Source organism: Aricia agestis, chromosome 22 (assembly GCF_905147365.1).
Source record: "Aricia agestis chromosome 22, ilAriAges1.1, whole genome shotgun sequence".
NCBI classification, from domain to species: Eukaryota; Metazoa; Arthropoda; class Insecta; order Lepidoptera; family Lycaenidae; genus Aricia; species Aricia agestis.
The window spans coordinates 110,773-135,825 of record NC_056427.1 but is presented as its reverse complement, the minus strand read 5'-3'; the positions used below and the strand labels follow the sequence as shown (position 1 = coordinate 135,825).

At 36.5% G+C, this 25,053-nt stretch overlaps 1 protein-coding gene across 2 annotated transcripts in view; it reads right to left on the bottom strand.

Annotated features, from left to right (window-relative positions):
* The window catches only part of LOC121737980, a 67,780-nt gene extending 42,938 nt beyond the window's left edge, over positions 1 to 24,842 (bottom strand). For both annotated transcript variants that reach the window (XM_042129732.1, XM_042129733.1), the window contains exons 1-2: positions 24,793 to 24,842; positions 10,284 to 10,404 (exon numbers count right to left, since the gene is read on the bottom strand). In XM_042129732.1, the coding sequence (XP_041985666.1) occupies positions 10,284 to 10,329 (46 nt within the window). In that variant the 5' untranslated portion in view covers positions 10,330 to 10,404; positions 24,793 to 24,842. The remainder of the gene's footprint in view (positions 1 to 10,283; positions 10,405 to 24,792) is intronic.
* Positions 24,843 to 25,053: the final 211 nt, after the last annotated feature.

The window sequence follows — 25,053 nt, the reverse complement described above, 5'->3', positions numbered from 1 at the left end:
CCGAAACTACTGGGCTGATTTGCACGCAATTTGGCACAGACATAGAGACGTGGAAGGACATAGAATACTTTTTCTGTCGGAAAAATGTACGATTACTGCGGAATACTGGTTAGTCGGTCGGTGCCGTACGCAACTGCCAGTTAATGCCATTATATAGTAACTGAATCAAAAAAGGATGCTTATTAAAGTAGAAAGCTATTCACGACTTAGCTTTTTGTACGAGTCTCATGTTATATCCGTCTTCCATGGCGTTGGTAAAAAATCGGCCAAGTCAAACTTGCGCACGAAGAGTTCCGTACCATATTTTATGGAACGATTGACGAACAAGAACGAGCAAATTGTGTTTTGTGTGTAGGAGACTAGAGTCTCCACACCAATACAAAATTAAACCTTAAATATTAATTTTATTTTTAGTAATTGTAGATAAAGCGACAACAGAAATTCATGTTTTGTACAGCCTGGGGATATACCGACAGACATCCAAGTCAGTAATCGGGTCCTATTTTTATTCTTCGGGTACGGAACCCTAAAACGGACCCAATCTCCTCGGTCCCACAAAGACACATCTACTCTATTTTATTATCGGGAATCGTAATTCGCTCCGGCGGAGTAAATCCGACCTTATCCCCCCGCGATACGGTCTAAATTACCCCGGGCCCGTTTCTAATCCGCACAATCAACAGAATTCCCCATCTCCCCGCCAAATGGCGCAGAAGCGAATACAATATCGTCGGTGTTACCAGCTTTAAAGAAATATTTACCCCTAAATCTAAGTTTCTTATGCCGGTTCCTCCCGCCGGGTTAGTTCCCGAACCGGTGGTAGGCATCTTATAATATCAACGCTCTGAAAGCATTTTCTTAAAATCTATTCAGAAATAAAACAATTTTTATTATTATTAAAAAAAATTAAGTTACCAACCCCTAAACTTACCATTCTTGTTCTAAGATCCATACTAATTACTAATATGCATACATCTACACTTACTAATATTATAAATGCGAAAGTGTGTCTGTCTGTTTATCTGTTACCTCGTCACGCCCAAACCGCTGAACCGATTTTGATGAAATTTGGTACAGGAATACTTTGAGTTCCGGGAAAGAACATAGGATACTTTTTATACCGGAAAAATATACGGTTCCCGCGCGTTATACTAATTTTGGCGCTTACTTCAGTATTTATTAACAATCAAACATTAATAACACGATTTTTTTTGTTTGGTTAGGTTGCTTATGTTTTGGAACAGTGTTAGGTCTATGTTTATAAAGCAAAATTTAACATTTTTGCCATATTATTACACTTTACTTTACGATTATAATATTATCGTACTAAATAACTATTTTAATCTACTACTAAATAGAACCTCCTAAAAAACTCCATCCCAATTCCCACTTAATTCTCCTCTAAAACGGGCAAAACCTTAAGTAGGTAACACTTTATGGCTCGAAGTATTTCTCGGCGTAAAACTGAGCGGCCGAAGCGCCGATACACCCTCATATCAAATCGTTTATTGCTAATCCCTGCTGAGTTATGCGAGCCTAGTACTCGGGATTTAATATCCACGACGATTGGGGACTGTCTGCGGAACCATAAAGACGGCTAAAATTTTCAATTTTAATTTAAACACAACGATTTCAAAATACTGTCTGTCTATCTTTCTACAATTTTGTGTTTCTGTCGTTCTGACTTACTATCTTCCTGTCTTTTTTGACTATTGTCGTTTTGTGTCTGTGTGTTGTGCTGTCGATGTCGCTGTGTCTTTATGGCTTTTTTCCTACCTTTTCTTTTATCCGTCTTTCCGGCATGTTGTATTTATTTGTCCGTCTCTGTCACCTCTAAACTGGCTAAATAGCTCATCCTATTAATATGAAAGGCATAGAAAAACTTTTGATCTCTATATATGACGAGCTTTTGTCCGCGGCTTCGCTCGCGTTAAGAAGTATTATTATACATATACAAACTTTCATCCCCTATTTGAACCCCTTGGGGTTGGAATTTATCAAAATTCTTTCTTGCGGATGCCTACGTCATAACATCTTCCTGCATGCCAAATTTCAGCCCGATCCGTCCAGTGGTTTGGGCTGTGCGTTGATAGATCACTATGTCAATCAGTCAGTCACCTTTGAGTTTTATATATATATATATATATATATATATATATATATATATATATATATATATATATATATATATATATATATATATATATATATATATATATATATATATATATATTTGGGACACTCTTTATCGCTGAAAAATATACGATTACCGCGCAAAACAAATTATTTTCATTTTGAACGCAAAAAAATCTTTAAGATCCTCTCACGTATAGTACAAAACGATCCGAGATAAAGATCATCTCGCGCCAGGCGATCCAATTTAATCAAATCTGAATGTGAGCCCTCGTGAGACGAGATTTATGCGAGCCGTCTTATAGCCCTGAGCTGTACAGACAGAATCACAAGCTTCATACGAAAAAATGTGATTTTTTTCTGATAATATAATACTACATGCTTAAGAGGACTCCACACCGTCGTTTTTCCATACAAAAGTTGTCCCCTGTTTCCTGTCTGGATAATGCCGCACAGTGTGATAAAAACCTCGATTTTGTTTCACCGCGTTTTTCTTTCAAAATACTATAGTTGATAGCTATATAAACATTAGAGTAAAACTCCGATATCGATATTCTTTGTAGTTATTTTTTTAAAGAGTGTCAAAGTTGGCGTTTTTCCGGGTCAAAAATTTGCATAAAAATTAATTAAAAGAAAACTAATCAAGTAACATTAATTTTGTATACACCAATTGAACAAGCACTTAATACTTTACTTTTTCTCCGAATTTGGTTAACCTACTGTGATCAATTAGGGAGATATTGATTTATTTAGTAATTTTAGTTTTTTATTTTAAATTTCGCGATTAGATCGAATTAGAAAAAGTTTTAAGCATGAAACGATAGTGTGAGTAATCCTTTATCTATGTTATCAAAAATCACACTCTAATAACCTCTGTGTCAGAAGTTATATCGTATTTAATTTTTTTTTTAATAAAAATTCGGATTTTTGTACCTAAGGTTGTCACTAAAGGTCTCTTGTTTGATTTATCCGGTTGATACGCAAATTCGCAATCGATATCCTATACAAAAAATATCAGGATCACGTTTAGGTAGGTCTAATAATAAAAAAACTAAAAAGTGAAAAAATATGACGTAAATTAATGATTTTATATGCTCAAACAGTATCTAATCAATAATCACCTTCTGATGTAGTCGGGGAAAATAAAATATCAACTTTAGTGACAACCCTAGGTATAAAAAATTCGAATTTTTATAAAAAAAAAATTGAATTGGATATTACTTCTGACACAGAGGTTATTAGAGTGTGATTTTTGATAACATTGATAAAGGATTACTCACACTATCATTTCATGCTTAAAACTTTTTCTAATTCGATCTAATCGCGAAATAAAAAATAAAAAACTAAAATTACTAAATAAATAAATATCTGCCTACTTGATCACAGTAGGTTAACCAAATTCGGAGAAAAAGTCAAGTATTAAGTGCTTGTTTAATTGGTATAAACAAAATTAATGTTACTTGATTAGTTTTTTTTTAAATAATTTTTATGCAAATTTTTTACCCGGAAAAACGCCAACTTTGACACTCTTTAAAAAAATAACTACAAAGAATATCGATCTCGGAGTTTTACTCTAATGTTTATATAGCTATCAACTATAGTATTTTGAAAGAAAAACGTTGTGAAACAAAATCGAGGTTTTTATCACACTGTGTGCCGGTAGAGTTAATATAATTTTTTTCCTGAATATCTACGGCCACTATTAGCATGTCCCTATGTTTTTTTTTTCATAATTTTATTATTAAAAAAGATAAGAACGTCAAAAAACCCAAAAAGATGGCCAGATTTTCCTCCGTGTTCAAAAACCCAGAAAACAAAACTGGCTAAAATATAAAAAAAAAACATAGGAACACAGCTCAAGCCTTGCTTTAATTCTTAATGAAAGTAGTAATTAAATCGGCTAAGTTTTGGAAAAGGAATCAGCGGACAACGAATCGAAGTTTTTCTGTTCTTTTATTAGAACTTTTGTCGTGTTGTCTCTATCGCGCTCTGCGATCATGGGAGACTTGAGATTGGTGAGACAGCAATACATTTTCAAATACCTATTTTCAATGATGACATCAGCAGTGTCAAACGCATACAATATAACGCGACAGAATTTCGGCATGGTGTGTCATCGGTAATTTAAAATACATTGCAGGCGGAATCAAGTCGAACTTCTGCCGCGGAAAATCGGCACAGTGTGTTTAGAGACCTAACCACAGATACACTAAAGAGTTACTACATAAGTCATAACTGAAGTCTGAAACAGTTCGGAAGAGGATGCTGTGTCCCGGGAAAGGACGTAGGATATTTTCGGTAACGGAAACATGTAAAGTTACTGGGCGACAAACGACTTTCAGCGCTGCGCTGGAACCATGATAAAAAGTATCCTATGTCCTTTCCCGGACTCAAAGTATCTCCATACCAAATTACTGCCAAAATCGCACGTGGTAACAGACATACACAGTTTCATATTTATAATATTAGTATGTAGCGCAATGACCAATAATATTTTGCGAGCCGTACCTAATACTTGGGTCTAGGGCTAGTACAGGCGATGTCTCGGAACGATGACTCGGCCAGACTCGGCGTCCGAGATGTCACATCTCAGATCGATTCGTAATGGACTACTTTTGCATACGTCACGGGTTTTTGCTGGGAGGGACCTGTATACTGTATAGGCCGCTTATAGCTTTAAGATCGCCGCCACAGTTGGTCCGGAATCGATACTAAATGGTTAACTTTTCATTTTATATGTTATGGTTTTTTACTGCGAAGGAGCAAGTATAGGCTGCTCATAATTTTAAAATCGCTTCTACAGTTGGTGCGATGCTTAATAGCAAACTTTTCCATAAAAAATGTACTTTTTACTGCAACAAAAAACCATGGCAAAGGCCTGGCCTCAATAAGATGACTTGTAGGTTCTTAATATTTTAATTCAGTCTGCTTGTCTCTGAGAGAACCTACCAGAGAACCTACAATAAATATCAATTTATTAGTAAGAAGGTGAATTATACGACAAACCCGTACTAAAATGTGAAAGTGTGTCTGTCTGTCTGTTACCTCTTCCCCCTTAACCCGTTTAATCGATTTTTGTGAAATTTCGTATGAAACTAGATTGAGTCCTGGGAAAGGACATAGGATACTTTGTACCCCCGAAACGAATATCTACGCAACGGAGTTTTAATTTAGTATTTTCATGTAGTAACAATAAAAAAATCGGCCAAGTGCAAGTCGGACTCGCATACGAAGGGTTAAGTACCATTATAGAGCAAAAATAGGACAAAAATTATGTTTTAACCCCTTAAATTTTTATTTTATTTTAATAATATAATGAAATATTAAAGTACACATATACTAAAGGACTTTGTAAAAAATCCAAGTGCATACCTGTTGCCATTATTGATATAGAGCAAAAAAATCCGAACAAATCACGTTTGTTGTATGGGGCCCCCCCTAAAATATTAATTTTATTTTGTTTTGAATATTTGTTGTTATAGCGGCAATAGAAATACACCATCTGTAAAAATTTCAGAAATCTAGCTATAGCGGTTCTTGACATACAGCCTGGAGACAGACAGACGGACAGACATCAAAGTCTTAGTAATAGGTCTCGTTTTTACCCTTTGGGTACGGAACCCTAATAAAGGAAAAGAATTTAAACCGTCACATACATGACAGTACTTCGTAGTCACGCCACGCCGCCCGCCGGTATGAAGCTAATACAATTTTGCAGTTTGCTTGTGAAATTCCAAATGTATTTGTATGGATCGGGCATTCGGTAAACTACAATTCTAGTTTAAAAAGTTTATAGAAACCCGCTGGCGGTCAAAATTCTAACATAAATATTTCCACCCGTTTTAGGACTTGTACTTTACAAAAAAATCCGTGTGGCACACTATTGCATTTTTATCAACTTATGCAAATATAATTAAATTGTATACGTCTGGTTGCACGCACGCATGCTGAAGTCTGCCAAACTGAAAGAATGTTAGACGATGCACGGCGTTCAACGCCGCCCGCACCGCTGTGCCGGTCGGAGTAAAGGTTCGTTACGGAATTTCTTGATTCCTTTATCGCACTCAAAGCCCGTGATAAAGCAATGCAATAGCTTAAAAATGTCAAATCTTCTGGCACTTTCATAAAACTAAGTATGACCTCAACGTGTATATGCATGGTAGTGTGACCGCACAATTTGTACAATTATCATGTACAAACATACAAACTTCCTAAATGTAATTTATTTTCACTTATAATATATGTATATATTTATACGGTATACGTCACAAAGTAATTTTTCAAGTCAAAACCACTACAACTGTATTTAAAAGTATAAAGTCATTAATATGTTAATTTCTCCAATCTTCTGCTCTCCTGATACTTGTGTAATAAACACCTCCTCTCTGTACGTCGAGTATTCTAACGCCTATGCGACCCCAGTCACCCCAATTAGGGCGAACCATTTCGTATCGTATTACCTAATCAATAGAGTCCAATTTTCGTCGGCGGCATGATTAAGGGGCGAACAAAGGATCTCCAGTTTCAATATTGACTATGAAATAATTGAACATAAATTACTGTCAGATATATATATATACTCACTTTTATATGTCGTGACTCGTGATAAATCTTAAATCAACTGAAGAACGTATTTTTACTATTTAGGGTTCCGTAGCTCCGGAACCCTAAATAGTAAATAGGCGGTGCAGGCGTAGGGTCTGTCTCGGAAGTCAGAACCCTAATGGGCTGAATTAAGGAATAAAAATAAATCACGAAAAAAAAATGTTTGCGTACCCTACACATAAAGTGAGTATTCAGAATATTATAGAAGTGTAAACTTCTTTCGTCAGGGTCACGTGACGAATGAAAATTCTTAAGAGCGTGAATTATAGACGACGTAGGAGGGGAAAAATTCCCCTACTCTTTTTTTTTCTTTTTTTTATGAAATAAGGGGGCAAACGAGCAAACGGGTCACCTGATGGAAAGCAATTTCCGTCGCCCATGGACACTAGCAGCATCAGTAGAGCTACAAGTGCGTTGCCGGCATTTTAAGAGGGAATAGGGTAATAGGGGAGGGTAGGGAAGGGAATAGGCGATAGTAGGGAAGGGAATAGGGTAGGGGATTGGGCCTCCGGTAAATTCACTCACTCGGCGAAACACAGCGCAAGCGCTGTTTCACGCCGGTTTTCTGTGAGAACGTGGTATTTCTCCGGTCGAGCCGGCCCATTCGTGCCGATGCATGGCTCTCCTACGTATAAGTCTTTCAACAGCATGGCGAAAATTCCTGTGCTGCTGTTCCCTTTTACGTTCTGTCGGCACACACAAAAAGAATCCGATTCGCACTTAGCTTAGTTTGTAAGCTGAACTCATGAGAGCCCTTTTCTAATTTCTATCCTTTTAAACGCCAGGCTCGCATACGTAGAGAGGAGCATGTTAAGTGTATGCAAACGTTGCTCTCTTGAGAATTACTTTAGTTGTGGCTTGTGGCGATATCTACACGAGTCTGAGCGCCTGGTACTTAACTTAATTTGAATTTGACTTAGAACCTTCGAAATATGCATAGGCTTTGGGGATGTTTGGGGAGGCAGCCGAAATATCTTCAGATGAAAATTAAGCGCTCGTGACTCAGCTTAGCTTGATCTCATTATTTAGATGATACCCGTATTTATATTGCGACAAAATTAGTTTATCGCGTGGGAACCGTACACTTTGCCGCAATCAGAACCATCCTATGTCCTGCGTTTTGAATCTTGATGAAATTCGGTATAGAGATAATTTGATTCCCAAAATACTTATTATAGTTTCATTCCGGGAAAATGTACGGTTCCATACACCAGTGAGCTCGAAACCCAATTTAGTTTACGTACAAAACGATATTCCGCCCGAAGATGTTTACCAGGGGAACATATTAATAGGAAGTTAATATTGTGTTTGCGATATAATAGACCTGCTGAGCGGGAAAATGGATTGTGTAGTGACGCACAAAATTACTACCTAGACATTGGTCGAGGTAGGGACATTGCATACTACATAATATTTCTATTTTAAAAGGCTAGAAAGTCTGACCAAGCGAAACATGAGTTTTAGCAATCTGTGTACGTAATTCGTGTGGCTGTCTGTAAGTTGTGACTTCTTCATGCCTAAAACGATGGACCAATTACGATGAACTTTGGTATGGATGTAAGTTGAAGGATAGAGGATTGCTTTCATCCGGTAAAATGTTGAATTCCTGTGGGATAAACTAATTTTGGGCGAATCTATTAAAATAAAACAACTACATAAAGATAAGCAGCAAACCGTAAAAAGAAAATGTAAAATAAAAATATTTTAAGCGAAACTCCTAACGATCTGCGAAAATTCGATAACAAAGTACCAGGCTTGTATAACGCGCAAGATATCGACGTAAAAAGGAAAATTCGGGCTCCAGTACGTTGTTTGTCTTATCTAAGTTTGTTCACCCCCTTTGTTACTTCTGCCTCCCTGGTCGCCCGCCCCCGATCTGTCAATGCCTTCCTATGATGCCCCAATTACTCTTTACTGAGCTATTTTTAATAAAAATCACTCGGCTGTGTGATTAAATGCTGCGAGCCTAATATTTTTGTTGATAAATTAAAATAATTGTTTATATAATATTATGTCGCAGTCATCCGGTTAATTCTGCTATTTGACTGAATAATTACTAACGAATTCATTGAATGAAACCATTAAGTAATTCATTTAATGTCAAAGGCCAACTTGTCAAGTATTTAACTGGAAAATGAAATATTTCGTTTAATGAATTCGATAGTCATTCAATCGAATAGCAGATTCAACCAGATGACTGCGACATATTATAAAATTGTATGTAAGTACAATGAAAACACCCTGAAAATCTTTTATAACAGAGTTTTCGCCAACAGCACGTTTCAAAGTTAAACAATTCAAAATTCACACACACAACCCTTCTTCGTAAGTCGGCTAATTCGCTGACTTTGATATTTATTGCTGGCAAGTTTGGCGTTATATTGTTTATTGTATATTTGTTTCGGCGATGTTTCAGAGTTTGGTGGACTGTAAACAACACTTACTGTTGTCGCCATTTTTGTTTACTTTTTCACAGGAAAAAACATGATGATGTATGTAACACCCACTGGCTACTGTATAATGCGTCTTTTGCACGTTCGCCATTGGACTATGATTGCACATGATCGAGTGTACATGTTAAACAGACAGCTTCGGAATCATGGTAATAATAACAATTTACTAACAATCATAGTTGTCCATCATGTACCAATATTTTGTGCATGAGTGAAAAAGACAAACCGCTACTGCAGGACAAATTTCTCTCTGCCCTGCAACCGGAATATATAACCTGAATAGGCATGATGACCATTTTTTTCTTATCGGTAATTGAAAGTCACTTAAAAAATAGAAACATCGTTAAAAGAATGACTCTGATAGCTTTAAAATTCACCAAGATATGACAATTCAAATATCTCATTAAAAAGACCTGCCCGAAACGCTCCATACAAAGTGCTACGAAAGTATGACGTCAGTCTTTCGTAGTTTGTAAGTATCGGGAGACAACTTTGGTCGACAGGTATATTAAATATTGCGTTTATGAAAGTGGTTTCATAACAAAAGTTGCTTTTAATTGCATAAGTTATCGAATTGTATACAAATATTAAGAAATTTAATTGAAAAAAAATTCGACTTGAATATCCAACTTTGAAGGCGCATAACAAAAAAAATACAAATGATATCAAGCTGAAATTTTGGGAACACCTATTTTTTACCGTGATTTCTTTATTTTATAAACAAAATTCGCTAATCTTTGACCTTGTCATCATCCCTTTATCGGCGTAAGCACAGCTTTTTCGCGTTATTTCGTACATAATTCAATCACAATATGTTCTTCTAGTGTCAGACTCTCCTTTTATAGAAATTAAATAAAGTGTGAAGTGTCAATTAAGGTATAAGACACACCTTTAAATTTTAAGGAGAGCAGCAAAGCTCTATGTTGGCCATGATGGACAAATACACGTGATTACGACCGTTTAGAAGGGCGCTTTCGTCTTGAATAGCCGATGACATCTTGCACAATCATGGTGCTCCATCATGAGCCAACGTGGAATATACTCCTAGATTAATATCTTGCTATCAGGACAACATAGATCTAAGGTACTCACCGACAAGAGTAGCGAAGAGCGTGGCTAGAAGAGCGCGGGGCGGCATGGCGGTGCGGGGGGAGGGGTAGAGGTGCGAGCGAGACGGAGCGATGCGCGCCGCTCATCTCCACGGCCGCTGCATCTGGGGGTGAAGATGATGGTTAAAGAGATTGATCAAAATCTGTGCAGGCGTTTGAATGCTTCAATATAATATATTATATACGATACAAAATAGGTATATACACACAAACTCACACACATACACAAGACAAACAGGACAAGACGGACAGACACATCAAACTTATAACACCTTTCTGTTAGGAATGGACTACTAAATGCGTACGTGTAGAGGTCCATCTTTGTGTTTGCCCATGATCGGTGATTGTGTATTTCAGCTTGGCAGTCATTCGATAACATCATGTCATAACTCATAACGTGTAAATTGGCCTTTATAATTACCTAGATTAAAGTTTTTGGTATCCCAAAAATCAATATAATTATTATGTAGTCAGCACGTGGTCAGCACATAGAATTTCGCACATTTATATTCTATTGCTACTTGTCTCAAACTCACCAATACAGTGTGTAACAAAAATAAGTGATAATACTTTAGGGTGTGTACGTGTTCCTTGTAGAGAGTTCACTGTTAAAGTAGCAACTCTGAAAGACGAAATTTTTTTTTCACTTTTGTATGGGCAATGGCTCGAGCGTCCGCGTCACGAGTTCCCCCATACAAAAGTGAAAATTTTTTTTGGTATTTCGGCGCTGCTACTTTCACAGTGAACTCTCTACAAGGAACACGTACACACCCTAAAGTATTATCACTTATTTTTGTTACACCCTGTATATTGCTATAATAATAATTACGCTCCTATTATCTTATGCGAGTAAAAGAGAAAAGTAACTATCAACATACATTAACTAACTCTAACCTCAAAATGAATATACTTAGATGTTGTCAGTACAACGCACATGCAACCTTCCTAGTATTGCAAATGTTGTTCTTACTGTGTAGCACTGTAAAGTTTACCTACTACCCTCACTATAAATTTAAACATGATCTCCTGGTACCGTACTTGTGTGGTTGTTTGTATGCCTCTATCCTTTATTATACAGTGTGTAACAAAACATAGAGATAACTCGTGATAAAGTGTAGTTATAAAGTATATATCATTATTATTTATATTATGTATGTTAGTCATTAAGGTAATATACAGGATGTAACAAAACTAAGTGATAATACTTTAGGGTGTGTACGTGTTCCATGTAGAGAGTTCACTGTGAAAATAGCAGCGCTGAAAGATCAATTTTTTTCACTTTTGTATGTGATTTTATATATGACTAGCTGTTGCCCGCGACTTATTCCGCGTGGACTTCAGTTTATAGCGCGCGATGTCAACAAAATTGGTGTCAAAAGCTTTTATAAAAAAACCTGGTACCCGTTAAATCAATACAGCTGTGCAGTGTGCACACAATAAGTACTTCATTTTTTATATTAAACTTTATATTTTATGCAAAATTTTAAAGCTTATTTAGCCCCCCAATTACACAACTTTACCCATAAACTATTTATCATTGATAGGTTTAGCCCCAATTTCACCAACGTCTGTTAGTGTTAACAGCTTGTTAAAATGTCCTGTCTTCTCTTTCATTCATATGAAAAACGAAACAGCTAACGTGATACTAATTCGAGCATTAATTTTAACAGTCGTTGGTGAAATTTGGTCTTAAGGTTACGTCACTGCCTGCACAGATAAAGTACTGAGTTATTTAATACCGTAGAATATATAACAATCGAAAAAAATCGAGACTTATATGTAAGATGATACCACCTCTTATAGAAAGACTTTTGAGCAAGCGTCAGCGCGATGTAGAAGACGCACGGCGCCATCTATTATGAATTTTTTGAACAAATTTACGACCCTTACAACCCTTTTTTCCAGTAAAAAAGTAGCCTATGTCCTTTCTCAGGCTTTAGACTATCTGTATACAAAATTTAATTATAATCGGTTCGGTAGTTTTGGCGTTTGGCGTGAAAGCGAGACTGACAGACAGACAGACAGAGATACTTTCGCATTTATAATATTAGTATAGATTATGTGCACACTGCACAGCTGTTTTTGTGTATTTTGATTAATTAAGGGCCGCGCTACACCGGAATGGCAGCGGCGAGGCGAGCACTTTCAGCGCTGCCATTCCGGTGTAGCGCGGCCCTAAGAGGGGTACCACTTACCAGGGTTTTAAAAAGTTTTTAAATTTGATACAAATTTTGTTGACACCGCGCGCTATAAACTAAAGTCCACGCGGACGAAGTCGCGGGCAACAGCTAGTTATGAATAAAAACAATAATCCATACTAATATTATAAATGCGAAAGTATCTCTGTCTGTCTGTCTGTCTGTCTTGCTTTCACGCCAAAACTACTGAACCGATTGCAATGAAATTTTGTATACAGTTATTCTAGAGTCTGAGAAAGGACATAGGCTACATTTTGATGTGGGAAAATATCTTATTTCCATGAAAATTTCGATGAAAATGAATTCGCATTGCGCGTGGCCAGCGCTCATCCCGGGGGTCCTGGGTTCGAGTCCCGCAGGCGGAACAAAAAGTTTTCAATGTTCCTGGGTCTTGGATGTGTATTAAAATAAAATTTCAAAAATCTTAAACATATTTTATGTATAATATTATAAAAAATCCAGAAATATATCGATGGAATGAACATTTTAGTTCTAATACGGTTCAACAGATGGCGTTTTATTTTTTACTTTATTGTAACATAGAACTAATCATACTTATTAGTTAGTATGTTTTTGTTTATAGTTTTTAATACGTTAGAATATTATGTTTAATAATATTATCACTTGGTATAATAATAATCAATCTATCTTATCTTATGTAGAACTCCTACTGCATTTCTAATCCATACTATCCATACTAATATTATAAATGCGAAAGTATCTCTGTCTGTCTGTCTGTCTGTCTTGCTTTCACGCCAAAACTACTGAACCGATTGCAATGAAATTTTGTATACAGTTATTCTAGAGTCTGAGAAAGGACATAGGCTACTTTTTTACTGGAAAAAAGGGTTGTAAGGGGGTGAAAATGCGTAAATTTGTTCAAATTAAGTTAGTTCCAACAATTCATAATAGATGGCGCCGTGCGTCTTCTACATCGCGCTGACGCTTGCTCAAAAGTCTTTCTATAAGACGTGGTATCATCTTACATTTAAGTTTCGATTTTTTTCGATTGTTATATCTATTCTACGGTATTAAATAACTCAGTACTTTATCTGTGCAGTGACGTAACCTTAAATCTATCAATGATAAATAGTTTATGGGTAAAGTTGTGTAATTGGAGGGCTAAATAAGCTTTAAAATTTGGCATAAAATATAAAGTTTAATATAAAAAATGGAATACTTACTTATTGTGTGCACACTGCACAGCTGTATTGATTTAAGGGGTACCAGGGTTTTTTTATAAAAGCTTTTGACACCAATTTTGTTGACATCACGCGCTATAAACTGAAGTCCACGCGGACGAAGTCGCGGGCAACAGCTAGTATATAATAAAGTAGGTATGATTAGTTCTGTTACAATAATGAAGTAAGTAAGAAAAAGTAAAACGCCTTCTGTTTTCATATATTAGAATTAAAATGTTGATTGCATTGATATATTTTCTGGATGGAATATAGGCCAACACGGTACACTCGAACTCCTTAGAAATGCAGTAGGAGTTCTATAAGATTTAGATTGATTATTATTATACCAAGTGATAATATTATTAAACATAATATTCTAACGTATTAAAAACTATAAACAAAAACATAATAACTAATAAGTATGATTAGTTCTATGTTACAATGAAGTAAAAAATAAAACGCCATCTGTTGAATCGTATTAGAACTAAAATGTTCATTGCATCGATATATTTCTAGATTTTTTATAATATTATGCATAAAATATATTTAAGATTTTTGAAATAGTATTTTAATACACATCCAAGACCCAGGAACATTGAAAACTTTTTGTTCCGCCTGCGGGACTCGAACCCAGGACCCCCGGGATGAGCGCTGGCCACGCGCAATGCGAATTCATTGTCATCGATATTTTCATGGAAATAAGATATTTTCCCACATCAAAATGTAGCCTATGTCCTTTCTCAGACTCTAGAATAACTGTGTACAAAATTTCATTGCAATCGGTTCGGTAGTTTTGGCGTGAAAGCGAGACAGACAGACAGACAGAGATACTTTCGCATTAATAATATTAGTATAGATAAAGTATTATCACCTAGTTTTGTTACACCCTGTGTAATGTATGGGCCTCCGTAGCCTGATATAAATAAACAAATATGAAATAAATTAAAAAAATACTTTAGGATGTGTATGAGTTGTTTGCTTGTTTCCCGGGAGACAAACAATCTGCGCACAAAATATCATCAAAATAGCTTCAGCGGCTATATCATGAAGGGGTAACAGGACAGACAGACCATTTCGATAAATATTAGCACGAATGCTGTGGTATAGTATTAACTTAACACAAAGCACTATTGTACTATGTAACACCTTATATAACTCAAGCACCCCCTACCTCCCCTCGCACCTACATCTTAAATTGTACCTTAACACGTAGGAGATAGAGTTTAAATTCGATTGTTAGTGCTGTAACATACTATATACGCGTTTGAATTCTATCGAAAATCGAGAAGTGTCTTTAGTTATATTGATCTGGAGATTCGGCAAAGTTGGATACTTAGACAAATAGAATTCGATGATATTGATAGCGTAGTTATAAATCGAAAGTGCATGATAAACTATATATTATATATAAAACTCAAGGGTGACTGCAGACTGACTGACTGATTGACATAGTGATCTATCAACGCACAGCCTAAACCACTGGACGGATCGGGCTGAAATTTGGCATGCAGGTAGTTAGTTAATGGAATCAGGCGTTACTTTGCGGAAATCCATAGTTTAAATTTAGTTTGTTATTATTTTTAGCAATATTCCGCGAAAACAATTTTTTGTTTGTTTTCGCGGAATATGGCTAAAAATAATAACAAACTAAATTTAAAATGCAGGTAGTTGTTATGACGTAGGCATCCACTAAGAAAGGATTTTGATCAATTCCAACTCCAAGGGGTTAAAATAGGGGATGAAAGTTTGTATATAATAATCCTTCTTAACGCGAGCGAAGCCGCGGGAAAAAGCTCGTAAGTGATATACATAGTACATACTAATAATATTATACACGCGAAAGTGTGTCTGACTCTTCAAGTCAAGATTTTTTCTGAAAGGTATACTTAATGATAATTTGAGTCCCGGTAAAGGACATAACTCATCCCTGAAAAATGCAATCGTGCAATCCTAGGCCCAAACATTTTATATCCTTTAACGGGACTCAAAGTTTCTCTGTAGTAAATTTCAGCAAAATCGGCTCAGCCACTCATGCAGCTCAACTATAAGAAAATGATGATCATGTTGATAACAATCGCCTATTTAGATTAGTTCTGAAACCCTATTTAAGTTTGAACAGTAACCGAAACTCACGAATTAATCCAAGTTTGGGGTAATTCCTGACTTTTTATGCCCGCCTGGTATTTAATCATCAACAATAAAGTCAGCAACGCACCTGCAGCTCATCTAATATTGCGAGTGTCCATGGGTGACGGTAGTTGCTTACCATCAGGCGACCCGTTTGCTCCTTTATCCCCTTATTTTATAAAAAAAGCACTCAAACATTCAAGTAGAGTTTGTCATCCGTTCCACTGGATTATGAGGGAAGAGCGAGTGCTCATGTGTACTGCGCACATACTTAGGCACTATACAAATTATTTTATAGTGCCAAAGTGTGTGCGCAGTACATAAGATTGATCTCCTGCGTGTTCGGTTTTGATGAAACCGGCTACCGTCCCGTGTGATTGCACTACTTTACTCATACAATATTTATCCAAGTTTTCCACATAATATTTTATATATCCCATAGGATTAATGTATTTTTAACGGCCATCCAAAAAAGGAGGAGGTTCTATGTTCGGCTATCCATACTAATATTATAAATGCGAAAGTATCTCTGTCTGTCTGTCTGTCTGTCTGTCTGTCTGTCTGTCTGTCTGTCTTGCTTTCACGCCAAAACTACTGAACCGATTGCAATGAAATTTTGTACACAGTTATTCTAGAGTCTGAGAAAGGACATAGGCTACATTTTGATGTGGGAAAATATCTTATTTCCATGAAAATATCGATGAAAATGAATTCGCATTGCGCGTGGCCAGCGCTCATCCCGGGGGTCCTGGGTTCAAGTCCCGCAGGCGGAACAAAAAGTTTTCAATTTTCTTGGGTCTTGGATGTGTATTAAAATAAAATTTCAAAAATCTTAAACATATTTTATGTATAATATTATAAAAAATCCAGAAATATATCGATGCAATTTCTAATACGAACATTTTAGTTCTAATACGATTCAACAGATGGCGCTTTATTTTTTACTTTATTGTAACATAGAACTAATCATACTTATTAGTATGTTTTTGTTTATAGTTTTTAATACGTTAGAATATTATGTTTAATAATTTAATCACTTGGTATAATAATAATCAATCTATCTTATCTTATAGAACTCCTACTGCATTTCTAATCAATACTATCCATATATCCATATATCCATATATCCATATATAATATTATAAATGCGAAAGTATCTCTGTCTGTCTGTCTGTCTGTCTTGCTTTCACGCCAAAACTACTGAACCGATTGCAATGAAATTTTGTACACAGTTATTCTAGAGTCTGAGAAAGGACATAGGCTACATTTTGATGTGGGAAAATATCTTATTTCCATGAAAATATCGATGAAAATGAATTCGCATTGCGCGTGGCCAGCGCTCATCCCGGGGTCCTGGGTTCGAGTCCCGCAGGCGGAACAAAAAGTTTTCAATGTTCCTGGGTCTTGGATGTATATTAAAATAAAATTTCAAAAATCTTAAACATATTTTATGTATAATATTATAAAAAATCCAGAAATATATCGATGCAATTTCTAATACGAACATTTTAGTTCTAATACGATTCAACAGATGGCGTTTTAATTTTTACTTTATAGAACTAATCATACTTATTAGTTAGTATGTTTTTGTTTATAGTTTTTAATACGTTAGAATATTATCTATACTAATATTATAAATGCGAAAGTATCTCTGTCTGTCTGTCTCGCTTTCACGCCAAAACTACTGAACCGATTGTAATGAAATATTGTACACAGATAGTCTAAAGCCTGAGAAAGGACATAGGCTACTTTTAACTGGAAAAGGGGGTTGTAAGGGGGTGAAAATGCGTAAATTTGGTCAAATTAAGTTAGTTCCAAAAACTTAAAATAGATGGCACCAAGAGTTCCCTAGATCGCGCTATTGCTTGCTCATGCGTATTTCTATAAGAGGTGGTACCATGTCAAACTAGGCTTTTCGATTCTTTCGATTGTTATACGTGTTATTAAATAACTCACGTACCAACATAGAAATCAGAAACAACTGTCTACCAATAATAAATACTAAGGCCCGATTCGACCAAACTTGAAGTTACACGAGTATAACTATCATGAGAATAATTTTACTCCTTTAATTTACTCTAGGGTATAATCGTTTGCATTTTACCAAGTTACTCAAAGAGTATGAAATAAAATGTCAATTATAGTTCACAATGACACCGACCGTGACAGGTGAACCCTGTTATTCTCAGTTCTCAGCAACTATTCTCAGTTTAATATTTATTCCACCAAAATAGCCCGTTTAATTATTTACTCCCGTTACCTCATTCTTGGATAAGAAGTTGGAAAAACGCAAACTTAGATTAGGAGACAGTTATACTCGAGTAAAATTTTACTCCAGTTTGGTCGAATCCGCCCTAAATAGTTTAATGGCCTATGGGTATTGGCTATTGGGCAAAGCTAAAGTTGTGTAATGCATTATGCAGCTAAGTTGTATAAAGCTAAATAAGCTTTAAAAGGTATAAAAAAGTTTAATTAAAAAAAATCATATTATGTGCACACTACACGGCTGTTTTGGGTATTTTGATTGAAGGGGTACCAGGGTTTTAAAAAGCTTTTGACACCAATTTTATTGACACCGCGCGCTATAAACTGAAGTCCACGCGGACGAAGTCGCGGGCAACAGCTAGTATATTATATTTTTTGGGAATAAAAGTAAACTATGTTAGTACAGAGATTCATTTCATTTCTTTTATTACAATAAGGCAAAAAAATATATCTATCCATACACAAAACCTTGAACATCCAGGATAAATTTTTCATCTTAAGATTTTTCATAAGGAATAAAAATACTAGGATAGCATAATATTACAGGTTAGCCTGAGCAAGCTCTTCCAATATCGAAACTATAAAACTATTCAACGTTATATTTTCGGGAAGGAACTGTTTTGGGGAGGGGAACAAATATCGGATGAAATGTTCTGGGATACGGGATACGGGATACGGAATTCTCAGCTACGGCAAACTGGGGTAAGTCATTGGCACAACTCCAGACGTTAGTTAAGGAAGATGAAAATTTCAAGAACCTTTGAAATTTTAAAATATGAACGCTATGAAGAATACATTGTGCGACCAAGCTGAATAAATTTTCTTACCCAAAACCTTTTTAAATACTACATTAGATTATACGTGGGAGAGCCATGCTTCGGCACGAATGGGCCGGCTCGACCGGATAAATACCACGTTCTCACAGAAAACCGGCGTGAAACAGCGCTTGCGCTGTGTTTCGCCGAGTTAGTGAGTTTACCGGAGGCCCAATCCCCTACTCTATTCCCTTCCCTTCCCATCCCTACCCTCCCTATTACCCTATTCTCTCTTAAAAGGCCGGAAACGCACCTGCAGCCCTTCTGATGTTGCGACTTGCGAGTGTCCATGGGCGACGGAAGTTGTTTGCCCCCTTATTTCATAAACAAAATATATGGCTCATCAAGAATCTACTTATTGTCCGCTACTTTATTAAACCTAAACTCGTTTATCAAGCGGAAACCGTACATTTTTCATGATTCAGACTATCTTTTGTCTCTTGCCGTGACACAAAGTATTTCATACCTTTCATTAAAACGTTTATGCGTAAAGAAATCAGGCCACAGCTCAACGGGGCTAAAATGGTCGCTTTGGAGAATCATGATATGAATCATAATATGATTCATTTTTCTAAAATCGCAAAATGCAACTCTGCTTGCAATTAATTTCTGTATTTTTGTACTGATTTGTCAGTTTGACAGTTTTGACAAATCATATTTTGCTGAATTGATTGAGAGGAATTGTAAATGTGACCATTTTAGCCCCGCAGCTGTCTGTTACTTGATCTGATCTGTACTTAACTTCTCAAGTAAGGCACTCCACAGCATTGTTTCAATGAAATAAGGGGGCAAACGAGCAAACGGGTCACCTGATGGAAAGCAACTTCCGACGCCCATGGACACTCGCAACATCAGAAGAGCTGCAGGTGCGTTGCCGGCCTTTTAAGAGGGAATAGGGGAGGATAAGGAAGGGAATCCTTGGAAGGGAATAGGGTAGGGGATTGGGCCTCCGGTAAACTCACTCACGCGGCGAAACACAGCGCAAGCGCTGTTTCACGCCGGTTTTCTGTGAGCACGTGGTATTTCTCCGGTCGAGCCGGCCCATTCGCTCCGAAGCGTGGCTCTACCACGTTAAAATTATGGACTAGATGACGTCTGTTGCGCCAAAATAAGCTTATCACGTGGAACCGTACATTTTTTCGGAATAAAAACTATCCTATGTCCTGTCCCGCGACTCAAAGTATCTCCATACCAGTAATATCGGTTCAGCGGCTTGGACGTGAAGAGGTAACAGACAGACAGGTAAACACACTTTCTCATTTATAATGTTACTAGCTATTTGACCGAGCTTTGGAACAAAAATAAGTGATAATACTTTAGGGTGTGTACGTGTTCCTTGTAGAGAGTTCACTGTGAAAGTAGCAGCGCTGACGCAAAGACGAAACAAATTTTTCACTTTGGTATGGGCAGGGGCCCGAGCGTATATACAAAAGAAGTGCAGAACTCACTGAAGTTGCAACCGTGACAACTAACAACGAACAACGAATCCTTTGCTATAACAGTCTAGTGATCTAGTCGCTATCTAAGCGTTTTCAGATTGGAAGGAACTTGAAAGGTTTTTAGTTACAAGGGTTAAATTAATAATACAGACGTCAACAAAAAAGGAGAACCAACCGGAAAAGCGATGAAAAACAACGATCATCACTCATCTTATCATATTCCCGCGCGAAACCGCCGCAAACAACTAGTGGCAAGATAAAATCGCAAAAACAATTTTTCAAACCAAAGTAGCCAATTGTGTGGAGTGCTTGTTCAAAAATACACCCACCGCTGTACAGGATAAGGTGGAAATTTGAAGAGCACTCCCGACCCTCAACCCTCGAGTGAAGAGGAGTACTTCATTAAAGAGTTGACTAATATCCTCTCTTTGGCCGTTATGCTACCCTGGTAGAATGACTCTCGGTTTATAGTTACAATTTATAAAATAGATGCTTGCTGGTTTATAGCCCGGAAAGCGTACATCATGCCGTGACCAAAACTATCATAATATTATGTCCTTTTCCAGGATTCAAAGTATCTGTATCTCCATCCATCGGTTCAGAGATTTGGACGCGAAAAGGTAACAAACAAACGTTTATTTTACTTTATTTTACGCGTTTATAATATTAGTAGGAAGTAAGGACTTCTATTATAAATGCAAAATTAGCGGTGCTTACTCGTAGCAGACGGACATACCTAGGTCTGACCTAAGCATTAAATACTAACTGCTGGGGGTTTGGAGAAACATTAAGTCCTAGAACCTTTTCTGGGACCTTACAAGGATGGTTGTAATAACGAAAAATGTAGGATTTTCACACAATAAACTTATTTTTCCGTATGTGGGTTACTTCTAGTTTGCCTATAAATAAAAAAATCTAAGGATTTTCCCCAAAAAAGATTGTATAGCGAAGGACAATGTTTCAAAACATTTTTAATTTTTATGCAAAGTATGTCTCAAGCAAATGATAGGTATACGTAGATGAGATAGCACCGGAAAATATGTCATTTCCTTGGAATCTGTAGACTGTATGAATATGTCATCTATACATAGAAATGTGGAAATGACAATATTTGTTACAGTAGACGACTTGCCTAAATTCGGAACGCTGAAATCCTTACTAATAAAACAAATGTCCAAGTGTTTGTCTGTCTGTTACATAGCAAATTATAACTGCAACGTTTCACGCTAGTTCATCAAGCCCCATACGGTCACCGGTGACCGAGACACAATAGAAATTCTATTGTGTCTCGTTTTTCCACGATCGACGGGCTAGAGGCCAGCACCAGAACAGTGAGTAAACAAAAGTTTTGTTCGACGTTTGACAACGTTTCTCTTAATTTCATGATATTATGTCAGATTTTGATCGGTTCATTTACTGTTTGTGCTAGTAGCGCCCTCTGCTCTGACCGCAGCGTAATATTCCCTATTGTCATAAAACCGGGTTGAATATTCATAAAAAATCGGCCAAGTGCGAGTCGGATAACCGCACGAAGGGTTCCGTGCCGTTATAGAGCAAAAATAGGCCAAAAATTGTGCGTTTTGTATGGGAGATCAATTTAATTTAATTTTATTTAAATTATTATTATTAACTAGCTGTCCCGGTAAATGTTGTTTTGCCATAAAATGATTTTCCCCGTTCTCATGCTTTTCTCTTGAAGTTTTTCTGATATTTTTTTCTATAGACCTTACGGAGCCTGAGACCTGAGACCTTTTCAACGAATGCAAAACCGTGGAAATCGGTTTGTGCGTTCTGAAGTTATAGCGTCAGGAAGGAAAACCCGACTTATTTACTTTATACTTTATATAATAGAAATATAGATTATTAAAGTACACATCTATATTTTAAGGCTTTTGTGAAAATTTCAAGTGCGGCGTACCTGTTGTCATTTAATTGATATCGAGCAAAAAAGGTCGAAAAAGTCACGTTTGTTGTATTATTTGGTTTTTCTGTGTTGTGAAAATTTCAGAAGTCTAGCTATTATAGTGGTTCTTAAGATACAGCCTGGCGACAGACAGACATGCAGACAGACAGACAGACGGACGGACAGACAACGAAGTCTTAGTAATAGGGCCGTTTTTACCCTTTGAGTACGGAACCCTAACATTCAAGTAACATGTAAAACCAGAATAATATTTGCGTCCTAACACCAAAGAGTTAAACAAAACTTGTTACCTAACCTTCTTTGTTCTAGTTATCAGTATTAACTACAAGATACAACAGAAATAACCCCCAATCTGTAACTCAACAGACTCACAAAGAAACGTGCATGAAGCTCTCATAAGACCCAACTTGTACTGCGAACTCGAATACTCGAGCCAAACTTCAAGATAAGTGCTACACTATAAATCGCGGAGTCAAATAAATATAAAACTTTGTTGTGCTCCCCCCGGGGAATCCCGCGATCCCGGGACTATCCCGGAATTCCCGGTATTTCCGGGACACGGGATTGCGTTATACAACGCGGAAATTTTAAATTTATCTGACGAGTATTGGTGAATGATACCGAATGCAATAAAAAGCTTTCATGTTTTTTTTCTTTTTACCGATATTTTATAGATGTGCTTTTTGTTGCTCTTTAAAGTGGATGTTTTTTCCGCGGCTTCACTTGCGGGCAAATTCAGATAATTTAGTCTTTCCCACGTCCATACTAATATTGTAAAAATGCGAAAGTCTGTCTGTTACCTCTTCACGCCCAAACCGCTGAACCGATTTTGTTGGTACCAGATTGGAGATAATATACAGTACTTTGAGACTAAGAAAGGACATAGGATATTTTTACCCGGGAACTATGTACGGTTCCCATGCGATAAACGAAATTATCTGCGTAACGACTAATGGAGTTGCAACCCTATGCAAGTCAACGATAATAGTTAATCATTTTTCCTCAAAATTTTATTGTGCCGAAATTTGTTTATCGTGTAGGAACCGTTTTCTTTAACATTACCGTTGCTGACTTGCAAAATAATAACAAAATCCTGACTTTCACTGAACAATAAAAACAAAATTGAGTTCTTACCGGTCTATTATTCTATTTATAACTTTTAAACACGGATTAAAATCGTTTAACATTTTCAGTTTGTATTATTTTGCTCTATGTAAATAACATTTTCAATGGTGTATTCAAGCCGTATGGAAGTCTAAAGTATTATTACCTACTTAATTTTGTTACACCCTGTATAAGGCACGCCATTTTCAATTTTCGCAAATGTCAAATCATCTATTAAAAAAATCAATGCCAAAATGTATTTTTATTAAAATTAATTTATACAATGTGTCCCGACACCGGTGCCCGATCCTTTAATGTCATGATCTATGGCATATTTTATCGACAAATTGGCTTTCTATGAAGTATAGGTCAGATTAGTATGAAGCCAGAGAAAATTTTGTTTTTTTCAAAAGTTAGAAAAAATATATATTTGTAAGCCAATTTGTCACTAAAATATGCCATAAATCATTTATTACTAATATTAAATTATGAATGCGCAAGTGTGTCTTTCTGCCCGTCTGTCCTCTTCACGCTGAAACCGCTGAAGATTTTGCTGAATCTGGTATGGAGATACTTTTGTCCCGGAAAAATTTTGGCGTAACGGAATTGCGGGAGACATCAGTATACTATAGTAACTATTAAGTTTGACTACTAGGATAACATGGAAACACAGGAAACGTTCATGGCAAAGTCCTCGTAAAAACTTCGACAGTTGTTAACCGCGTAATGTTGGAACTTTTGCCGTAGACTGCGAAAAATCCACTGCACACGTACAAAGAAAGATCGATTGGAAAGAATCTTATGTCGATGTTGGTATACTGTAAATTATAATAATTAGGGGTAAGACTTGTCTGTCTGTCATCACTCATCAGGCTGTATAATATCGAGAACCGCATTTAGCTAAAGAGTTAAAATTTTAACTTAAGTATGTATTTCCCTTGTATTTCCGTTGCTGCCATTAATAAGCAGTTAAAAATAAAAGGTCATTCAAACATTTTTTTATTGCTACGACCTTTAAAAACTGAATTTTCATAAAATATGCTAATTTCTTTTTCAGGTAACAATTCTTAAACTTTAATTAATCTAAAAGTGGTTTTATATTTTCAACGAGAGTAACAAGATTTTTGTTGAAAACCGACATTATCACAAAACTCGCAATGTTTTAACCATTTATTTATTTAGGAATCAAAAGCAGATCAAAAAGGTTGATATTATTGACAAGTTTTTTCAGCTTAAGGAAAAGCCACGGTAGCTTTTCATTTGATTTTCCCTGAAACGTTTGATCGCGTATTATTACGAATTGCGTGCGAATTTCGGACACCATCATCCTTAAAAAACGAAAACCACACCTCCTTCACTATCATGCGCTCCTAGTTATACACACTAACAATGTATTTAATATTTATCAATGATTTATCTAATGATCTATGAATACTTACGTTGTAATATTCACTCACTCACAAACACGAGTATACAGCGGGAGGACCGCGGCGGGACTGACTGAGGGATGAAACAGGGAGGGTAGGAGGGGGGAGAGAGGGGCTCTCACACGGGACGACACGATCGGGATCAATGGGATTCTCTTTAAAGGGTGGTAAAAAATAGTAACGAAATGTGGGGTGTGTGATTTTCAGATAGCTATGCTGTGATTCTGTGAAGTATGGTAAAAATTAGAGGTTGCAGAGAGATTTTGGGATTGC